At 39.0% G+C, this 20,726-nt stretch overlaps 1 protein-coding gene across 2 annotated transcripts in view; it reads left to right on the top strand.

The window, feature by feature from the left end:
* Positions 1-20,726, top strand: part of si:dkey-97m3.1 (fatty acyl-CoA reductase 1) — an 89,252-nt gene that overhangs the window by 49,671 nt on the left and 18,855 nt on the right. For both annotated transcript variants that reach the window (XM_041780570.1, XM_041780569.1), the window contains exons 3-4: positions 10,025-10,200; positions 19,736-19,915. In XM_041780570.1, the coding sequence (XP_041636504.1) occupies positions 10,025-10,200; positions 19,736-19,915 (356 nt within the window). The remainder of the gene's footprint in view (positions 1-10,024; positions 10,201-19,735; positions 19,916-20,726) is intronic.

The raw sequence follows: 20,726 nt of genomic DNA, 5'->3' as shown, positions 1-20,726 counted from the left end.
GCAACAAAAATATAAGTTGAAGCCAACTAATGTGGGGTAATAGCTTGTTTTAATTGTCAAGGACTGCAGGGAGACTCCCATACATTGTCTAAGTTACAAGATTGCATTTGCAAGGTTTTAGTATCAAAATGTTGCCAGGGTTTTTATTTGGAATTTAGACAAAGTTGCCCCTTCTGGTTTCTGTTAGCATGAAATATATAACTTTCTTGCCAAAAGGACTTGAAAATTTTCAGTACTTACCATCCTGTGAATTTAAATAGACCACTGTTCACTCAGTTCATACATCTCAAAGCCTTCAAATCTCTCCCTTTCCAGTTTTCCCAGTGTTCCCCTGAGTTCTGTCATTGGCCTCCTTCTATTCATTATCTATTAACTTCCTCTTTGTCATATCTTCCATAAATTCAACATCAACTTTCACTTCTATGCTGATGACACCCAGCTCCACCCATCCACCAAACCTAACTCTAACCTTCCACCCTTCTCCCTCTGTCAAATCCTGGTTTTTACACAACTTTCTCAAACTTAACAGTAGGAAAACAAAAATTCTACTTACTGGCACTAAATCAACCTTAGCAAAATTGATCAGCTTTTCCCTCACATTTGACCATCTTAGTTTCTCCTTTCCCTTCAGGTCAAGAATCTGCATACTTCCATCTTCAGACTTACTTCACACTGGCTTTCTGTGTTGGATAGAGACTTACCATTATTAAGACTATCTTTTCTTGTTAAATGACTGCTTTGTTGGGTGTCATATCGTGGTCAGAGGTTCTTTATTGGTGGTAAAATGTCTTCACTGTGACATTCTTCTCCTAAGACTGCTTTTAGGTCTCAGGCTCAATCCTCCTAATTCTTCGTGGCATTTAACAAGGACACAAAGGCCTGCAGCACAGACGATAAACACTGTCTTATTTCTGCCCGTTTGCTCTTTAAGGGTCATAAAATTCTCCTTGAGTCAGGATGAGATCACCGTCTCAAAGACAGGAATGCGATGCCACCGGCATAGCGAATGCTCGGCTCAGAAGCTCTGCATATGCTATCACTTTACCCTTATTACTCCACTCATATTGATCTTTTCAACTGAGTTGTGTACAGTGATACCCCAGAGCTAGGCATGAAAAAACCCTCTATTTTCATTAGTTTAGTGTGATTAGATGCTCACTGCAATCCTTGATCACTCAGCTAAGCCCTTAAGAAGCTGCAAGTTTCAGGGTTGAAAGAGTCGAATGAAGAGACGGCGCAGCCTCTCTTAAGTGGACCACTCCATGAAATACCTGAGATCAACCACAACACTTGGGCCCTCTTGTATGGAAATGCTTTACATCACTTATTCCCTGATACAAATCTGACTTCTTAGCTTTCATAGATAGCTGTTTAAATCTAGTTTTATACATCCTGAAGACTTCAGTGAAAAGACTGAATATAGTCTCTTTTCTCCTTAAAATGCTGACACCATCATGTGTTAGTCATGTCCGTCAGTCACCCCAGAAACTGAAAGTTTTAAGGAATTTTACTTTGTGTTAAACAGGCTGGTTGAATCTACTTTATCCAGGGGGGATGCATTGACAGGCTGAAGACGGTTCCTCTTTCTCCTCATTATGCCAACAGCCTGAGGGGTTAGTCTTGTCTGTCCTTCACCACAGCCTCCCAGGAGACTCCTAAGATTTGTCTTCTCCTGTGGCCTTTTTATCTGCTCTGCACAGTCTTGTCAGTTCAGCAGATAGAAACGAGAATCTGGCTGGTGTCAGAAATCCTCCAACATGTACACGCTATTGTGCCAAGTCTGACATTGCTGGAGGAGTTTTGAAAAATTTCAGTAGATTTTTGTTTAAACCTCATTTGCCATTGATTCTTCCCAAATTCCTTGCAGATCTTCTTATACTTATGTCTCAAAGTCCAGAGGTAGTGAGGCGCTAATTGGACAAAACATTGGTGAAGAGTTACTCTCTTGACAACCCAGTGATATCCTGGCTCTTGCTGCCCACCAGTCTACACAGTCAGGTTTGGAGGGCTGTTAGGGGCTATGCTGTAGGGCAGGTAGTATCTTTGCTGATACTACCTGTAGCTTGCATGCAACAAAGGGCCGTGTAGTAAGTTATGTATCTCACAGTGCCGTCTGCCTTTTGCACTTTACCTGGAATGGTCACTTTATTCCTAGTGTGTCTTAAGCTAAGGTCATGCAGCAACCTACTGTATCGTTGTATTTGGGTCTTTGTATTTTATTGTACTGTCGATGTTGTCTGGTCTTGGTGTTTGATTTTTATGTAGATTTTAATGTACATTTTGTTGTATATACCATCAACCTGCTGGGGACTTCAGATGGAAATTACCCTATGGCTACAATCTGGCACATTTACATGTCCATGTTCAGTAATTTGCATTGTCCCTTGTAATAAATAAATAAAGTATTCACCTCTTTGGATGTCTAACACTTTAATTTATTTTATAAATCAGTCATGCGGGGCGCAGGTGGACGAGTGGTTAAGGCGCACACCCCATGTACGCGCACGGCCCGGGCTTGAACCCGGCCTGAGGCCCTTTACCACATGTCTCTCCCCCCGCTCTCATCCATGTTTCCAACTCTATCCACTATCATCCTCTATCAAATAAAGGCACAAAAATGCCGAAAATAAACCTTTAAAAAATGAATAAATAAATCAGTCATGCTCAATATAATTTGGCTTTTTTTGTACAAAAAAATCTTCTGTGACATCAAAGTAAAAACCAATTTCTGCAACGTAGTGTCAATCGGATAAAAAAATCTAATGCTGGATTGAGGTCTGGGCTTTGACCCGGCTACTCCACAGCATTCACCTTGTTGTCTTTAGACCATTTCTACCTTTACAAGCCTTCCAGGGCCGGCTGCCGAGAAGCATTCCCACAGCATGATGCTGCCACCACCGTACTTCACAGTGAGAATGGTGCATTTGTGGTGATGTGGCATCCACCAAACAAGGCATCTTGTCTGATGGCCAAAAAGCCCCATTTTGGTCCCATCAGACCAAAGACCTTTCTTCCACTTGACCATGGTCAGGTCTCCATTGAAAAAGAGATTTTCGATCTCAAATAAAGGTTAAATAAAAATAAGAATAAAGTCTCCCACGTGCCTTTTGGTGATCTCTAGACGAGTTTTCTTCAACAATGGCTTTCTCTTTGCTACTCTTCGAAAAAGCTTTGACTGGTAAAGAGCTTGGCAACAGCTGATGTATTCAGATTCTCTTCCATCTCAGCTGCTGAAGCTTTAACTCCTTCAGAGTAGACATAGGTGTCTTGGTGGCCTCTCTCACTAGTCTCCTTGCACGGTGACTCAGTTTGTGAGGACGGCCTGACCTAGGCAGATTCCTTACATTTTTTGATGATGGAATTGCTTTAACTCCAGTGGTTGTTCAATGCCTTGGACTTACACTTTTCAATAACTTTACTCTGAGTTGTTTGGAGTGCTTTTTTGTCTTCATGGTGTAATGGTAGCCATGAATACTGATTAACCTGTGAGTGGACCTTCCAGACACAGGTGTTTTATTGGCACTGTAAGTAACAGCTTCGTTAAAATAAAGAGTTCAAGAGAAATTCAAATTCTGCCTATGCTTTGTCTTCAATTGTTAATTATTGCTTGAAATGGAAAAGATTCTATCATCAGCATAAAGAGAGAGTTTTGAAAATCATGCAGCTTGTAAACAAAAATGTACTGCCAATGTTTGTTGAGCTGAAAACATTGGTTGAACAAGAGTTAGAATCCCAAAGATAATCAGCTTGGTTCAGTGTTATGGTTTAAAACCTGAAAAAACAACAGTACTATCTGATCTAAACACCTAAAACAAAGGTTTGTCTTGTTTTTCTTGTACAAGCTACCTGTGATAGCTTAAATCATTGATTTATATCTTAAGAACCTGCAGCTGTGACCTCCAGTCAGTCAAGGAGTCATGCTACCCCTCAGACAGAGTGAAGAGCATAGCCATCATTAGCCTCCTTCACACTGTCTCCTATTGCAACCACCCCTCCTCTTGTATATGATGACACTGTAGAGAACACTTTGCAGAGCTGACCTTTTACCATTATAAACTTTTTGAACAATGCCGATAAAAAATGCACTTTCCTTTTCACTTCTCTCACCACTTTAGTGCCTCTTCCTCTAAGTTTTTCTTTCATTTTCCTTCGCTGTCGTCCTTTTTCTCCAGGGAAAAGGTCCACATGAATGGGGCTGTGAAGGGTCTGGAGCCCAGTTAAAGGGCAGTTAGTGAGAAGAGAGGCTGTTTGAATGGCATCTCGGGTTGCCCAGGCTGAAAGAAAGTGCCATTAGTGTTGGGTTTCTGTGAAAGTCCAGAGAGCGGCTGCTTCAAGTACTCTTGATGGAAGATTTACTGACCTCATGGTCTTAAAAAATGTCCAGCGTGGAGAAAGGACAAATGGCAGTGTCATTTACCAACAGGCCCTAAAAGTTCATGAACAAATGATTCACAGATCAACTTTATAGAAGGCCTTAAACTTGCTTGTTCAAGACCTTGTCAAGGCTCGTTCAAGGCTATGACTAGTTTACATAGCCATAAGATGCTCCGCTTAAAGACTTGTGGTGATCCTGCAGGGAGAACTGTGGTGAAGAGTGTTTGAGGAAATGTGAACTGGTGGCCTTTTGTCCTTCTGCACAAAGCAGTTTTCTCTAAGGGGCTGTGGGTCGGAGAAGGCTGCGATGGTAAATGGTAGATGATTGTGGAAGGCTGGCACAAGAAAAGAACCATTAACAAAGCAACAACTCAGTCCCACAATGCCATTCTCTGCCTGCGTCCATAACAATGAGAGCTCTGAAGCCTACACTCCACAGCCCCATTCACCCCTCTGACCCTGATGCCCTGTGGCTCTGCTGAATTTATTTTAAGTTCATGTTCAGCTCATTTTCAGCTTTTCAAATATAAGTTTTATCTGAATGTAAATGAATGCAAGAGCAACACAGGTCAAACAATGGTTTCCCCCAATGGACTACCATATAAAAACATCCACTTTCACATTCTGGCAGTTGCAGTCTTTTTCTTCTTCTGTTTTTGAGCCAAAACTGGCCACGTTTCGATTGCAGGGTCAGCGCTTTATGCTACCTTTCAACCCTTGCTGATACACTATAGGGACACAAGTATTTACCCACACTTGTTAATTATTGAATTCAGGAGTTTCAATCAGACCTGTTACCACAGGTGTGTGAAATCAAGCATAAATATTCACCCTATTCAAGTCAGTATTTAGTAGATGCACCTTTTGGTGCAATCCCAGCATTGAGTCTGTGTGAATAGGTCTCAATCAGGCTTGCACATCTGCACGCTACAATTTTACTCCTTTGCAAAACTGCTCAAGCTCTGCCAGGTTGCACGGTAATCAGTAGGGGTGTAACGGTACAGAAAAATTTTGGTTCGGTATGTATCTCGGTTTTGAAGTCACGGTTCGGTACGTTTTCGGTACGGTAGTTGAAGCGACAAAATAAAATTTAATTTTTAATTTTTAAGATTAAATTGTATTAAAGTAAATGGGCTGAATGGATTACATTTAAATTATGAATAATGCCGTGATCTCCTTCCAAAAGTTCTTCAGTGATTAAAAATATGAATAAATAAATATATTTTTCATTTACTAGGTTTTTTAAATGATATACAGTGCTTAACAAATTTATTAGACCACCTGTCATATTTGTCTCAGAGACCATCCAGCATCATGAAGTGCTTTAATGCAGGCTCTTTCATTTTCAGTGAGCTCTCCACGTTTTACCATTTTGAACAGGAATGAGGGATTTCAAACTGAATTCACCCAAATTTGAGCTGGCTCACTGGGCTTCTCTGAGAAGTCAGAAATGAATCAAGCATAACACTCAAACTTTACTTTGGTTAGAGTTAGGGTGGTCTAATAAATTTGTTAAGCACTGTATATACCCATTCTTTAAACGCTAAAATTTCCCAGCCTATCAAAATGAAGTATCGATATCTGTGTTGTAATTTGGTCTGGTAGGTATCGGAAGTGTTGGTACCGATACCATGTTGGTACTGGTTTTCGAAACTCATACTTACTGTTGAATTAGGTCAGCGACTTTAAAGGGTATTTTATATCAATTATACTGATTGATTTATAAAATCAGTTAAAGGGTAAACCATACAAGGGGGTGAATTCTTTTTTTATGCACTGTAGCAACAACAACAACAACTCAGCCACAAAACGGAAACCCACATAAGACAGAGAGCAGAGTCAGCCAAGGTGCATGGTGTGTAAAAGTTGCATTTGCTCTGCTGATTAGCATATGATGACATTTTGGACAATGCTGTGCTTCCAGTTTTGTGGCAATAGTTTTGGGAAGTGACAATGTCAGTGGTCAGTGCCTTACCTCTTAAATGCTTTTAAATGAATGGGCACAAATTCCTACAGAAACACTTCAAAATCTTGTGGATAGATTTCCAAGAAGAGTTGAAGCTGTTATCACTGCAAAAGGGGGGCCAACCCCCTATTAAAGTACATGAATTTCTTTTTCTTGTGCTTTTCTTCTGGTGGTAACCTGCTAAAGTGATTTTGTGTCAGTATTTGCAAACCTCACTGTGAGAATGAGTTGCTTTTAAGATCTAGTCCTGTGATTTGACTCAGACTGCAGATCCCCAAACAGCCTTCACATTTCCTGAGTGCTTGAGATTTTTCTGTTTCCCTATAACTCTTACCTGACATACCCTTCTCAGGTACCAGCATGTGACAGGACACCCAGACGTCAGGGCTTTACAGAGATAAGAGCAGATCTCAGATTTGTGAGGACATCCCGTCTGTTGTAAGGACAAACTTTCTTAAATACTCCTTCTTTTGCACACAACTAAAATGGTTTTGTTGGCTATGGATCCCAGCCAAGATACATCTGGTTTGTTTTTGTTGCCATGCTACACACCCTGTAGAGGAAGTTGAACTACAGTCATGACATGACATCAACACCTCTGAATCACACAGTGGAAAGGAACACTTTGTGCGGTTAAACACATGCCCATTTGGAAGGATTTTTGCATGAATGCGGCTCTTCTTCCCCGCCACCCTTTTAGCTCTGTTACTGCCAGCTGTTGGCTTAAATCAGAGGGAGGGAAACCACTAATATTTGGCATTACATAATAATCACAGTGCTACACTCTGATGTAGAAAATAGCGCATGCATCCCCCTCCCCCAGCAGGGAGTTGTTCTGGGTTAAGACCTTACATACTGTACATGAGGGCAGGCGCCTAATATGGGCAGTGTTTAGTATTTTGGGGAAGTAGGGAGCAGCCTGATGGGGAAACATGCGACAAATCTAAACAGCTGTTTGAAGCTGTTTAATTCAACATCTGTCCTCTTCTTTGCTTACGAAGACAGCTAACTCACAGAGCAGCAACACACAGAGAACACACTTCCCCTCTCTTTTTTTTAAATTTTTTTTTTAACTATCTCTCTGCAAAGCTACTCTCCGTCAGCCATGTTGGCAACAGACGACTTTTTGCTACTCTACAAAGCAAAGCTCGACGCAACCCGGCAACAGACTGACTCCCTCTGCTTCCTCGGGTTACCAGCGGTTCAGTCCTGCAGGCTTTGACTCTGATGCAGTGTTCGGCGCTCTGCAGGGTGCGCCAGAAAGTGGGGCAGTGAAAAAGGACTAGTGAATTCAGAGGAGAGCACACTTATCCCCCCTCCATGTTGGAATGTCATCTGCAGTTAGCAAACAGCAGTGCTAACAGGTGGAATAATATCACACAAGAAGGGCTTTGTGTGGTGTTGCACACGCTGTATTGTGCAGAAAATGCTTCGCAGCATTTGTCAGCATCAGTCAGACACTTGTAGGGTAACACTCACCCTACTTCTTCAATTTAACCTCCTGAGACCCAAGCTGGTATTTAGTCTGCATTTGTGATACCTCATAGGATAGTTATTTTGGATTAGTAGGACCTGATAACTATAAAACTAAACATTTTATTTCAGCTTGTAGTTTTCTTTTTAAGAATGATATCCTCATATGCAGATAGTGGGTCTGTTTTACTGTATAACACAAAGAAGAGATCATTATGTGACAAAAAAAATGTATGGCAATTCTACCAAATTGGTGCAAAAACAGAGATGGGAATATCTTGAAAAATCTGGCTAGAGAAAATTAGAATTAGACTTTTTTTTCTTGCCTTTTAGATTGGCTTTTTTGCACATATGGAAACTAAAATGGTTGTACTATTGTATCTTGCAAAACTACATATTTACTAAAAAGGTTATCCTGGATTTGAGTAAGAGCAGAATGCACAAATAAAATGTTTTATAACACCCAGTAGTTGATAAATGTAAGAAATTGATGCATATATATAAAAAAGTCTGCCAAAAGACTATAGGAAGTTGAGTTTTAATGCCCATTTTTCAGCCTTTTTGTCATTTGCCAGTCACATGCCTAAATTTGCACACTTCTATGAAGTCATTTTCCTTTTGTTTTCCTGGAGTAATTTATTCACAGTGTATTGGCTCACTGTTCTGTGAATGTATCTGGCAAATTATGGGGGTGTGATGGATCTAAAAGATGTAACAAGATTTTTAGTCACTGAAAAATTCTTTGATTCCACTCATGGTTTTACTGAATCACTGAATCTATTAAAAGAATACTCACCGTACCTCCTTAGTACAGTGCCAATAAAAAGCAGTCACCTCCTTGGATGTTTTATCCTTTTATTGAATTTCTAAATTTTAAAAAATCGAATCAAATTTAATTTCAGCCAATTGGTGCTAGTAGTCTCACAATCAGTGAAAAAGGGATCACCTGAGTGCAGTTAATATGTCTCAAGTGATTGCAGTAAAAAGACGCCTGTGTCTGAAAGGTCAAGTCACTGGTAAATCAGTATTCATGGCTACCATTACACTGTGAAGAAAAAAATAACACTCCAAGAGATCATTGAAAAGAATAAATCAGAAGATGCAGAAGATGGATATAAAAAATCAAAGGCACTGAACATCCTTTGGAATTCAGTTAAATCCATCATCAAGAAATGGAAGGTATGTGGCACATGTGTTCATCTGCCGAGATCAGGCCGTCCTCACAAACTGAGTGGCCATGAAAGGAGACTCGTGAGAGAGGCCACCAAGACACTTGTGACTACTTTGAAGAGCTTCGGCAGCTGAGATACAACAACTGTTGCCCGGTTTCTTCACCAGTCAAAGCTTTATGGGAGAGTGGCAAAGAGAAAGCCACTGTTGAAGAAAACTCATTAAATCTCTACTAGAGATCGCCAAAAAGCATGTGACTCCATGGTTAAGTGTAAGAAAGTTCTTTGGTCTGATGAAACCAAAACAGTGTTTTTTGGCCATCAGACAAGACGCCAAATACTGCACATAACCACAAACACGCCATCACCACTGTAAAGCATGATGGTAGCATCATCCTGCTGCGGGGATGCTTCTCAGCAGCCAGCCCTGGAAGGCTTGTAAAGGCAGAGGGTAAAATGAATGCGGCAAAATACAACCAAAGCTGCATCTACTAAACACTCACTTGAATGGGATGAATATTTATGCAATCACTTATTTTACATTACAAATTTTTATTTAATTGACAATACTTTGTATGGGTTGCATGGGTTTAAACAACAATCTGCAAATGCAGGTATTCTAGAAAACGGGTTGAATTTAAGTAGCAATGGCATGGAAACGCGATCGTGCGGAGGTGAAAAAGTTTTGCAGTCAGACTCCATGTCTTCACCTGTTTTTGTCACACCCACATTAGTATATTTAGATCAGAAATCTGCTGCTGAGTTTGTGACTTCCCGAGACATGAGATGGATTTCTGCCTGAGGTTTTTTATGCAAAGCAACACATTAGCTGCCTTAACTGACATGAGCTCATTTGCATCCCTTGTCGAGTTATTTTAGTGTTTGGCTGTCGCAACTTGAGTCAGATTTAATTCTTTATCTGTCCTCCAGCTCTCGTCTGATACGGGACTAAATATGAGTGGCATTCACCTCGTCTGCTTTGTGTATTGTCTTTCAAAGTCACAATTCGCGTGTTCTTAATGTTTGTTTGATTTTCTTGCAGCTTTTCGACCGTGTGCGAGAGGACGACCCCGACTTCCACCAGAAGATCATCCCCATCAGCAGCGAGCTGACGCAGCCCGGCCTCGCCATCAGCCCAGAGGACGTGGAGCGGCTCACAGCCTGCATCAACGTCGTCTTCCACTGCGCCGCCACCATCCGCTTCGACGAGCCACTAAAGTGAGATCAGACCCTGACCATTACACGCATTACCCACTCTTCACCATCCATTTTTCATCTGCTGTTTCACTTTTTGTGTGTATATTCTTTATTTAGAAGACATTTTTCTCCAGAAGCATTAATTTAAAAGTTCTGCAGCATAGTAAGCAAGCAAAGAGGAAGTAGCAAAGTTCATAGTAAGGGGACAAGGATGTGAAGCAACCAACAGTTTGTAAAATATAAAGTCACTAACAGCATGGTTCATGCTTCCTTTTTTTAGTCAACGGCTACACATATGTTGCATAATCAGCTCAGATACTACTGAATTTAGAGTCTTCAGACCTTAAATCTCCTGTTGAAATGGTGTTTTGATCCTAATAAGTGATGACATCCAGCTGACATGTTTGGATGTGATTCAGGAGTTCAGAGTTGTCACAGTTGTTTCAGTTACATCATCCTGTGAGAGTATTTTTAGCGTGTCATCTGTTGAAATTAATTGCAATATGTTCCTCGCTATGGTTTGTGTCTATAAGGCCTGATGGCTCCACCACGGTGTGGATGTTAGACGTTTTGTGTCATCACTCATCTGCTGCGGCCTTGGGCTGCTCGCTCTGCCCTTATTGGATGCTGGTGCAGGGACAGTGCATTATATATAATGGTGACCTAGTTATTGTGTTTTTTTCTTCTGTGGATGATGTGCTGGTGCTCTGCTTCAGTAGATCAGTCCTGTTACTTTTGTTGAAAAACTAGAGTGTTTATGTCCCAGGACCATTGAACTCACCGTGCACAGAGAGCTGTGTCTACTGTGGGGAAACGTGCAGAACATAGTGGTAGGTCTGAGTGGTAGGGGCAAGTGCTGTATTCATGCTGAGCCAGAGCGAGGCTTTTTAAGGGGCTTAAAACTCAAAGTAGTATAGGGATCCTTCCCATGGATTTTTTGGGGCTATTTAACTCAAATTTCATGCTTTTTATTCACTCTTTTGCCCCTCATTTACCTTCATGATGCACTGAAATAATTTTAGATGTTTTATCTTATTTGATGCACATCTAAATGAAATTGTGATTTCTTTGGAGACTGACGCTCCAGGAAATTGTAGACCCAGCTAGTAAAACCATTAGGGATGTACAATATTGGATTTTTGCCGATATCCGATATGCTGATATTATAAAAATCATTTTGGCTGATACCGATCTTTAATTAATTTTTTTCCACTTTAAAAAACACCTATTCCATCCTGTACTACAAATATATTTTTAAAAATATTAGTAGTCTATCTTTTTAGAAGTTGACAAAACATTTGATTTTTATCAGAAATGAAGGATGTATTGTCTTTTTTTTTTTTTTTTTTTAAAATACAGCCATACACTAATGAAAAACTTACAGTAGTGTCTTTGGGTTACATGTGCATTACATGCTACATGTAGCTTATTTTTAAAAGTACAGCCAAAGTCATCTGCATCTTTGAGTACAATAAAAAGCAGCAAAATAACCTGCTGACACTGAGCTCCACAGTGCAAAAAAAGAAATAGCTTATAAATTTACATTGATTCTCGTTATTATTCAGCCAGTTTGCAGGATGGCTCCCTGACAAAGTACTTAAAATAACAGCAACAACAAAAGGACAGATTCTTAAATGCAAAAAATCTAGCTATATTTCAGAGCTTAAATATGATTTTAAATTTTTGAGACTCAAGATGCCCAAAAGAAATAAAACTTCAACTGAAGTAGTTTTCCTGATTTTGCTTTTTACTGCTGATAATATCGTGCATCTCTAAAAATCATCCTATATAAAATACAAAGAATTGCATAGACAGAAATGTGTTAAATATTAGGAGGAGTTGTATGAGTTAAGTCAGGGAGCAGTCCTGAATCTACTTTGTTAGTTAAGATGAAAGAAAGATTTTACAGCAATAAATAACATCAGTACATTAAAAATGCATTTGCTTTGTAGGCTTTAATGCTTGATTGTGATGAATTACTCAGATCGGATATTTATATTTGGCTTTCCAGAATACTTATTAAGTGTGGCCTGTATCAGATTCCTGGTCAACTGTAAGTAGAAATTAAACAGTAAAGGTACGACACAAACTTTCCAGTGATCAGCAAAACTATTCCACCTCTGTATGACTTAAAGATAAATGTATGGACAAAGTCTGCAAATATACAATGGCATATTAGGGTCATTCTAAAAACTTTAAAAGGATCTGGTAATTTTTACCTCAAGATTTTGAGTTAAACATCCTAAATGTAAGAGAACTGAATCTTAAATTGTTGAGGCGACAAAGTCAGAACTCACCTATTGCACAGAGGAAATCACACCAGATAAAACTTTTTTCCTTGCATAAGTACTGCAGCTGAGAGTTTGATCAAACTATATTTTTTAATTGGACTGAGCAAGGAAGAAATACTTGTGATTTTAGCCCAGAACAGGGGACATTTCTGTAATTTTTGGCTTTTCAACCTTTGTTTTCAGATTGTTTTCTTGTAAATGTATGGCTTTGTATTGGTGGAAATTTTTGACCTTGTAAAATTGTATGTTTATAGTTCATACTATTTCAAATGTATGACTTTACAGTAACTAAATTTTATTATTTTATAATGGGATAAATTTACAACTTCATAAAAAAATTAGAATTTTATTAACTTCAAGATTTTGTTGTTGCTTTTGTTGTTTTTACATAAATCTACAGCTCTCCAAATTGAAAAATTCTGAGTCTGGTTCCTTATAAAATGATGATTTTATGTTGCTGGAAATTTCTGACCTTCCTTGTAGTAATTAAATGACTTTATAATATAGTAAATTATCAACTTCATTATGGCGTAAATTTACAACTATGACATTAATTTACTACTTTATAATGATGTAAATTTACAACATTATTCTGGTGGAAATTTGTGACGTTATGAAGTTGTTTATTTATCATTTTATTATCTTCAACTTTTTGGTTTTTCTTTTTTTCACATAAATCTACAGCTCTCAAAATTTAAAAATAATAATCATGGTTCCTTGTGAATTCATGACCTTATAATGCCTGAAATTTCTGAATTTGTTATATTGTAAATTTAGGACTTTATACTGAAGTAAATATTTAGTAAATTTCTGACGGTATTATCATTGTTAATTTTCTAGAGTGGCCCTTAAACATCCGTGTAGTATATATTACTTTGAAATTACAACAATTTCTTTCTTTATTTTTCCTAAATTAATTTAACCAGGAAAGCCTCATTTAGATTTAAAATCTCATTTACAAGTGTCTTGGGCAAGACAGGCAGCAGCACATTTAACAGAGTTTCAGATATGAAACATTCAACATAAAAACACACATCAACCTACTTCTCTGTCATAGAGCAGAAAGTCATCAATCAAAACATCTACAACCTGAAGCATCTTCCTACTTTCTACTTAAAAACAATTTAAGGAGACCAGCTCCCCAAGACATACACTTTCAGGAGCAGCATATCCAAAACCCCTTTTACCTATCTCAAGATGGACATTGGGCACAGATAGCAAAAGAAAATGTTGTGACTGAGTCAGAGAGCGAAAACAGCAGTTTACAGAACTTTTCACATGAATAAAATCAGACAAGTGTAGCTTACTTTGAAAACAACCAGGATTTTATTAAACCAGAGCTGTCAGCGGCTCCAAACTTCATCCACATGTGTGGCGACTTTTTGCATGATGAACACGAGAAATTGCTCTTTCAGCAAAAATACTGTGGAACAGGGCGAGAGCAGGATTAAAAAAGTTCTACTATTATGATAGTGGAGGATTAGAATCAGCTTTTATCTTGCTGGTTTCAACATTAGATTGATATTGACCAACAAGACTCAGTACAAAACTGGGGCATCTTACAGCTTTGAGAGGAGAAGCTCCATATATATTGGCTGGAAATTCTCTGAGCCTAATAATTCATCGACACTTCACACCCACTCAGAGTTTTACCAACAAGTGATAGAATTAGTGAGCATCAATTTCAGGGTAGCAGTTTTTTTAATGAATATTGGCTTTTTAATGATCAGCCAGGGCATGTCTTTATAAAATGAAGATGGTAAAGTCTGTTGTTGAAGATAACATCAGATTTCAAAGGAAAGAGAAAGGTGTGTTTTGCCGCACTGCCTGTTTCACATCCTGTCCTCACCACAGTCACAGTTAAGTGTCATTATATCAACTGAACAAGTTTTACTTTACAGGCTGTTTTTATCCACTCAAGTAAAGATGTGACAAGGAACTTTCATGCAGGGTTGCAGAAAAAGGAGCGCTTAAGAGAAAAATGCAGAGCAAAATATAAATCTAATGTGACCTCATCTGAAGTGTAAATGTGAAAAAAAGTGTCGAGTTTATTCTGGTACAAAAGGTGTCTTCTCTCCATGTCTGTGATGATTTAATGTGCATTTATGTGGGCAGATTAGTCATGTTTAAAGTGCTGTTGGATGATTCCTCAGGTTGACTGGAGGTGTATGTTTGGAGGCGGGGCCACCTGTTAGGATTTGATTGACAGCTCAGTCAGGATAACGATGCTTCATGCTGCTTTGTGCTGCTTTGTATTGATCTGTTCTGCCATCCCGTCTCTCTGTCCTGCTTACCAACTCTCATCTCTCTCCGAGTGTTCTTCACCTTCACCCGTCCAGCTTTCTCACTCGTGTTCCTTCCCCCTCCTCCCTCCTGCTCTGTCACCTCTGTGGCGGTACTCTGGCGTAGCAGCCGGCAGCCTTGTAAGCAGAGCAGAGGCATAAATCAGACAGCTCTCTCTCGTCTCTGTTTAAGGTTTTAGCCTCAGCAGAGCTTTGAACGCTGACACCTCAGCTGCTCTTCACCCTCTGCACGTCTTTATGCTCGCTCAGAGGATTAGTCCTGTTTAAGAAAACCGGGATGTTCTTCCATAAGACCGTCGTTTTTATCTGTAATATTAATGTTTTATGATAGAGTTAGAAACAGGACTGGCTGGTAGATCGTACAGCCTTTTCTGCATGTTAAAGACTAAAAATCCATGTAAGAAATTAAATAACATCAACCTCTGTGGGAAATATTTGAAGGCTAGAAAGGAAAGATAAAGAGATTTGTGAAGTATAAAAAGACACCTTCTTCTTTTCTTGTGCTGTATATTCCTTTCCATGTTGTACATGCAGTTTTCTTCTACAGCAGTTGTTTTTATCCTAAGGCCCTGTGCCCTCTAAGACTATTCATAACTGGTCTGGTACCCATTTTCAGCATCTTAAGCACAAGAACGCCCTCGACATCAGCTGTTTTTAGCCGCTGTGCTCACAGAGTTCTGAGTTGGAAATAGTTTGGCTTTTTGAATACCATTGGGCACATCAAGGAATACATGATCACATTTATCCAAACACAGGGAATAATGCTGATTGTTTTTTTTCCATGCAGCCTCTCCACCTTTGAGAGGGTCTGGCTGCAGACCGTAGACTCTAGACCTCACATCCCACTTGCTGACCACTACTGTGAGATGCCGCATCTGTCTGAATGGAAGGGATATAATTTGCTGATATAACATTTTAGAAGGGTTTTCGTTTGTTAGTTTTATTCATAAACAAAGTCTGGTAGTTACAATCGTGTAATAACCATATTGCAAACATTACAGTATAAGCATCGTTCCATAAAACAGAAAATAGATCTGATGTCTAATCTGGTATTAAATTATACATAGACACGTTTTAGAAGTAGTAAAACAGTTGCTTGCTTTAGCTAAACCTAACATAGCTTCGCTAGCTATGTAGTTAGCATTACTACATCAGACATAAGCTAATGTAGCAAAAATAGCTATAGCTTTAGCTAACGGAGCTAAAGCAGGCCACATTTTCATGACAATTTCTATAACGGGTCAAATGTAAGCAAAGGTAGCAATGTAGCTAACATAGCCTCGTTTGCTTAAGCCTTAGCACCGTAGCTTCATTACCTATGTAGTTTATGTGGCTAACCTAGCTTTGTTAGTTGTATATTTAGCAACATTAGCAATGTAGCTACATTATCTTTGAAGCTATAGCTCTGTTAGCTTTATCCTTAGCTGTGATAGCTGTTTTGATGCTGGACAAGCTAAAATGGTTCTAGCATTAGCAAATTTAGCATAATTACATGTAGCAAGTGTAGCTTCAATTGCTTTAGCTTTGGCTACATCTGCTACATAGCTATATTAGCTATGCAGCTATGTTAGCTGCGTAGTGTGCATAGCTGATATAGCTGTAGATTTAGCTTTGAAGGTATCTAACCTATGGAGCTTATGTAGCTAATGAGCTAATGTAGCCTCATTAACATTAGAATAAGTTGCATAGCTACTTAACCTATTTAGCTTACATAGATTATCTAAAGCTAATCAAGGTACATTCGCTACATTAGCTTTATCTACGTTAGAATACGTTATCTAAATAGCTAGGATAGCTTTGTTAGCTCTAGCCTTAGCTTCATAAGTGGTTGAGTGTTTTAATGGAGGTTAGGTTTTTTTTTTCCTGTCAGCAGACTGTTTACTCAGCTTTATTAAATGTTTTGTAATAAGGTTTTGCAGGTCAGGTTTTCTGACTTTTAACTCCTGCCAGATGTCACTGTAGGGGTCTGAAAGGGGGGATCTGCAGTCTGCAGACTGTTGCCACATTTTGGCATGGAGATGCAACAGGGGGGTTGTCGGTCCTGACTGGTTAGCTGCTGCCATTGGCAGCACTAGCTCTCAGAGTCTTTGATGTACAGCACTGCTTGTGCTATGTCTCTTAGCTTTGTAGTAAGCTCACACCCCAGTCAGACTGTTTCATAAATCCATTGAATAGGATGTATTTCATATAATTCATGCTGAGGGGCAGACAGGAGAAGTCCATCCTTTCTGCCAAGAGAACCTTTGGTGGCTCTTGTGTCAGGTTGGGGTCTGATTAGAAATCTTACATTCTATAGTTTAATGTAAGAGTGATGTGTCCGCCTCTCCTGACTGTCCTGCTGCCTCACTCCCTGCATGTGATCCCAGGAGGTGGTGGGAAGATGCCCACACACACACACTCTCTCACACCTGGTGAGCACTACTCACACAGAGCCGGAGCAGCTCTCCTTCTCACACACACTGACTCTTTCTGTGTGGCCTCGGGCTCAGCTCTCTGTGAGCTGCTGCTCTCTGCTCCTGAGCTGACATAGATCCACTGCTGAAGGCAGGTTTACACACAACACAGGAACTGATCTGTGTCATTGTGTGATGTATATAAAGTTGCACAAACTTTGGACGCAGAGAAATTATTCCAAGTATTTATCGAACGTCACTGATACTCATGACTCTGGGATTGGAGTTTTTAACTTCTTATGATGTCACCCCCCCCCCCCAAAAAAAAAAAGAATCAAACTAATTTCCTGAAAAGTACAGACACGTATATTTAAATGCCTGGAAAAATTCCAAACAAATCTCCTAGAATTAAATCTAAAGTCCTAAAAATTTCACAGCAAATTCCCTCTTAAAATTTCTCATCAAATTTCCATGAAATTTACAAATACATTCCCAAAATTCCATTAAAATGAAAGAAAATTTACAAATACATTCCCAAAATTCCATTAAAATGAAAGAAAATTTACAAATACATTTTTCAAATTTCCATGACAATACCTGAAAATTTTGGAAATACAAATTTTCCAAAAGAAATCTAACCAAATTTATCAGTTCATTTATCAAAATTATATTAAAATGCCTGAAAAATTCCAAAAAAATTTCCCTAAACATTCAAACAAATTTCTCCAAATTCAGTCTAAATTGCTGAAAATTTCTAAGCAAAATTCCTCTACAATTTCTTATGAAATTCCCCAAAATTTGAAATACATTCCCCAAAATATCATGAAAATGATGAAATCCCTCATCCATATTCCCAGTCAAATTCCTTTAAAACTACAGTTAAATTACCAAAATTTCCATGAAAATACTTTAAAAAATAAATGGAACCATGTTCCCCTCAAAAATCAAACCAAATTACCCAAAATTGCAGATAGATTTATCCAGTTTCCATGCAAATGCCCAAAATTTAAATGCATATTTCCCCAAACCTTCCAGTGAAACTCTCCAACGGATACAAACATATCCCCAAAATTTTCCTGAAAATACCTGTAAATATTCAAACAGATTCCCAAAAATGTCAATGAAAAGTCCTGAAAATGTCAAAGAAAACGCCAGCATTTCAAGCAAATACTAGAATTTTAATGCACATTCTGGACAATTGACAAAAAATGTACAAGCAGAAATTATTTCTGTTGTAGGAAAGCCAGAATGTAATGTCATCGTATGAACCTGCAGCGTCTAAGGAGGTTGAAGCTCCTGTGGGGAACTTTTAGTTTGGTGCCCCCTTTATATTCATTTTTCTCATCCAGGACAGGCATGCAGTGTTTATGTTTTTTAACCTCACTGTGAATCATTTAAAACTGTAAATAAAATCTGTTAATTCAGCCAGTTGACACCTACTCCCTGACAGTAACAGTTAAATATTTGTGTAAAATTAATCAATCTTTTCCTGATGATTCCGTTTTCCTTTTCAGGACATAAAGAGGCAACAGTGTAAATTTCAGTCCGTTTCATAACTGTAAAATTTCTTGCAGCAGCTTTGATGTAACAAATTTCTACCTTTTTGGTGTCTTTTTGTTTGTTTATACTTCTTTCTATTAGAAGTCCCGAGGTCTTGGACTATTGGTTGGACATGATAAGCTGTTGGAAGACACCACTTTGATACTGATAAATTACTTTTTCTCTTTCTTAATGTTCTGATTAATAGTGAAGAACATTAAATATACGATGAAATAGCCTTTTTCATAGCTCAGAGCTTCACAGTGTTTGTTTTAATGAAATGATTTGTAGACTTGGCTGCTGTAATGCTGCAATCTCCCTAATAGATGAGATTTATAAAAAGTTGGCATCAGTAAAAGTGGCAAATTACCGATCGATTTCAGTGTACACTTTTCGTTAAACAGTCCTCCATGGCAAAAAAATGCTTTGACTTTGAAACAGAGACATGACGCAAATTGCTGCACCAACTCTTCATCATGCAGAGTATCAGTCTTTTGTGATCTGTTGGTTTAATTTATGGAGAAATTAGAAACACTTGGTCGGAAGCAGCAGAACTGCAAAGACAGTTACTGCTATAGGTCAGAATCATACATTTTCTTCAGACTGATTCCCAGTGAGAAGAACATCCGGTTAATTGTGCAGCCACAGAAGTGTTTGCTGAAGTGCTCACGGCTGGGCGAGCGGTCAAAGGAGCTGAAAATAATGATGAGGCCATCCCATCTACCAGGAGAGCAGATGTTTGCTCTTTTTTTCCTCTCCTTCCCTCCTTTTTTCCTTCTCCTCTCTGCCTCCTGTTTGGTTTCATGTCGGCTCCTGCTTATTATCCTGTTCATAAAATCCTGCTAGTCTGCAAATTCCTGTTTGAGAGGGAGCACTCAGGAGTCAGCAAACACGAACGTTCTCGCATGCAAATTCTCAAACAGAGATATTAGCAGCTTCAGAGCTCTTTTCCCTCTAATCTGGCGCACAAACACTCACATGCAGGCTGTTTGACTGTGTATCTCTCTCTCTCTCTCTCTTCTCTCGGCAGACACGCCCTGCAGCTGAATGTGATCGCCACGCAGCAGCTCCTCAGCCTGGCCCAGCAGATGCACCACCTCGAGGCCTTCATTCACATCTCCACAGCCTATGCAAACTGCAACCGCAAGAACATTGATGAGGTCATCTACCCACCACCCGTCGAGCCCAGGAAACTCATCGAATCTCTCGAGTGAGTGGGGGAAGAGCTGGTTTCTCAACACCCTGATGATTTCTAATCAAGTTTTAACTTGATTCATTTTTTATGAAAAATGATAAGCAGGCATGTTGTATCTAAAAGCCAGTAATATTATTACTGTTTTTCATATAAGTTCACGAGGAGTTCATCAAACATGTCTGCAAAGACTGAAACAGCCACGATGTGTTCTTTATTTAGTTTTATAGGGCACTGTTTCCAAATGCAGATAAATTCATAGAGCTGAAATGTGTATTTCCAGTTGTAGTAGCAGGACAGTGAGATTAAATCAAAAACTAAAACTTATGTATTCAATACAATAAGAATTTATTATTTAATGAGATACTATGGTAGGGTTAAAACAGGATAGCTACAATATGAACAATGAGGTTACTGTCACCATACTTCCCGATTTATGTTACAATCTGCTATAGAGGATTAAATTATTGATATATAATGCAAATAAGACAGGACCCAGTACTGAACCTTTACGTATAAAACTGTATCATCAGCATAAAGGTGGTTGTTACAATCCGTTATAGAGGATGCAGTATTGTTGATATTGTAAACAAGACAGGACCCAGTATTGAACCTTGTGGTAACCCACGTAATGTGCCTTCAGAAAGTTTTCAGACCTCTGTCACTTTTTAAAATTTTGTTACGTTGCAGCCTGATGCTACAGTCGGAAAAAATGAAGCTCAGCGTTAGTTCATGTAGGACACGGTAGTCATACGCCCTGCCGTTATCAGCTGACGGCCAGCTGATCCCAAATATTGCCTCCCACAGCAAATCACAGCTCTTTCTCTCA

This window comes from Cheilinus undulatus, linkage group 23 (assembly GCF_018320785.1).
Source record: "Cheilinus undulatus linkage group 23, ASM1832078v1, whole genome shotgun sequence".
Lineage (NCBI taxonomy): Eukaryota > Metazoa > Chordata > Actinopteri > Labriformes > Labridae > Cheilinus > Cheilinus undulatus.
Note: the sequence above shows the minus strand (reverse complement) of the source record. Positions and strands in the feature narration are given on the sequence as shown.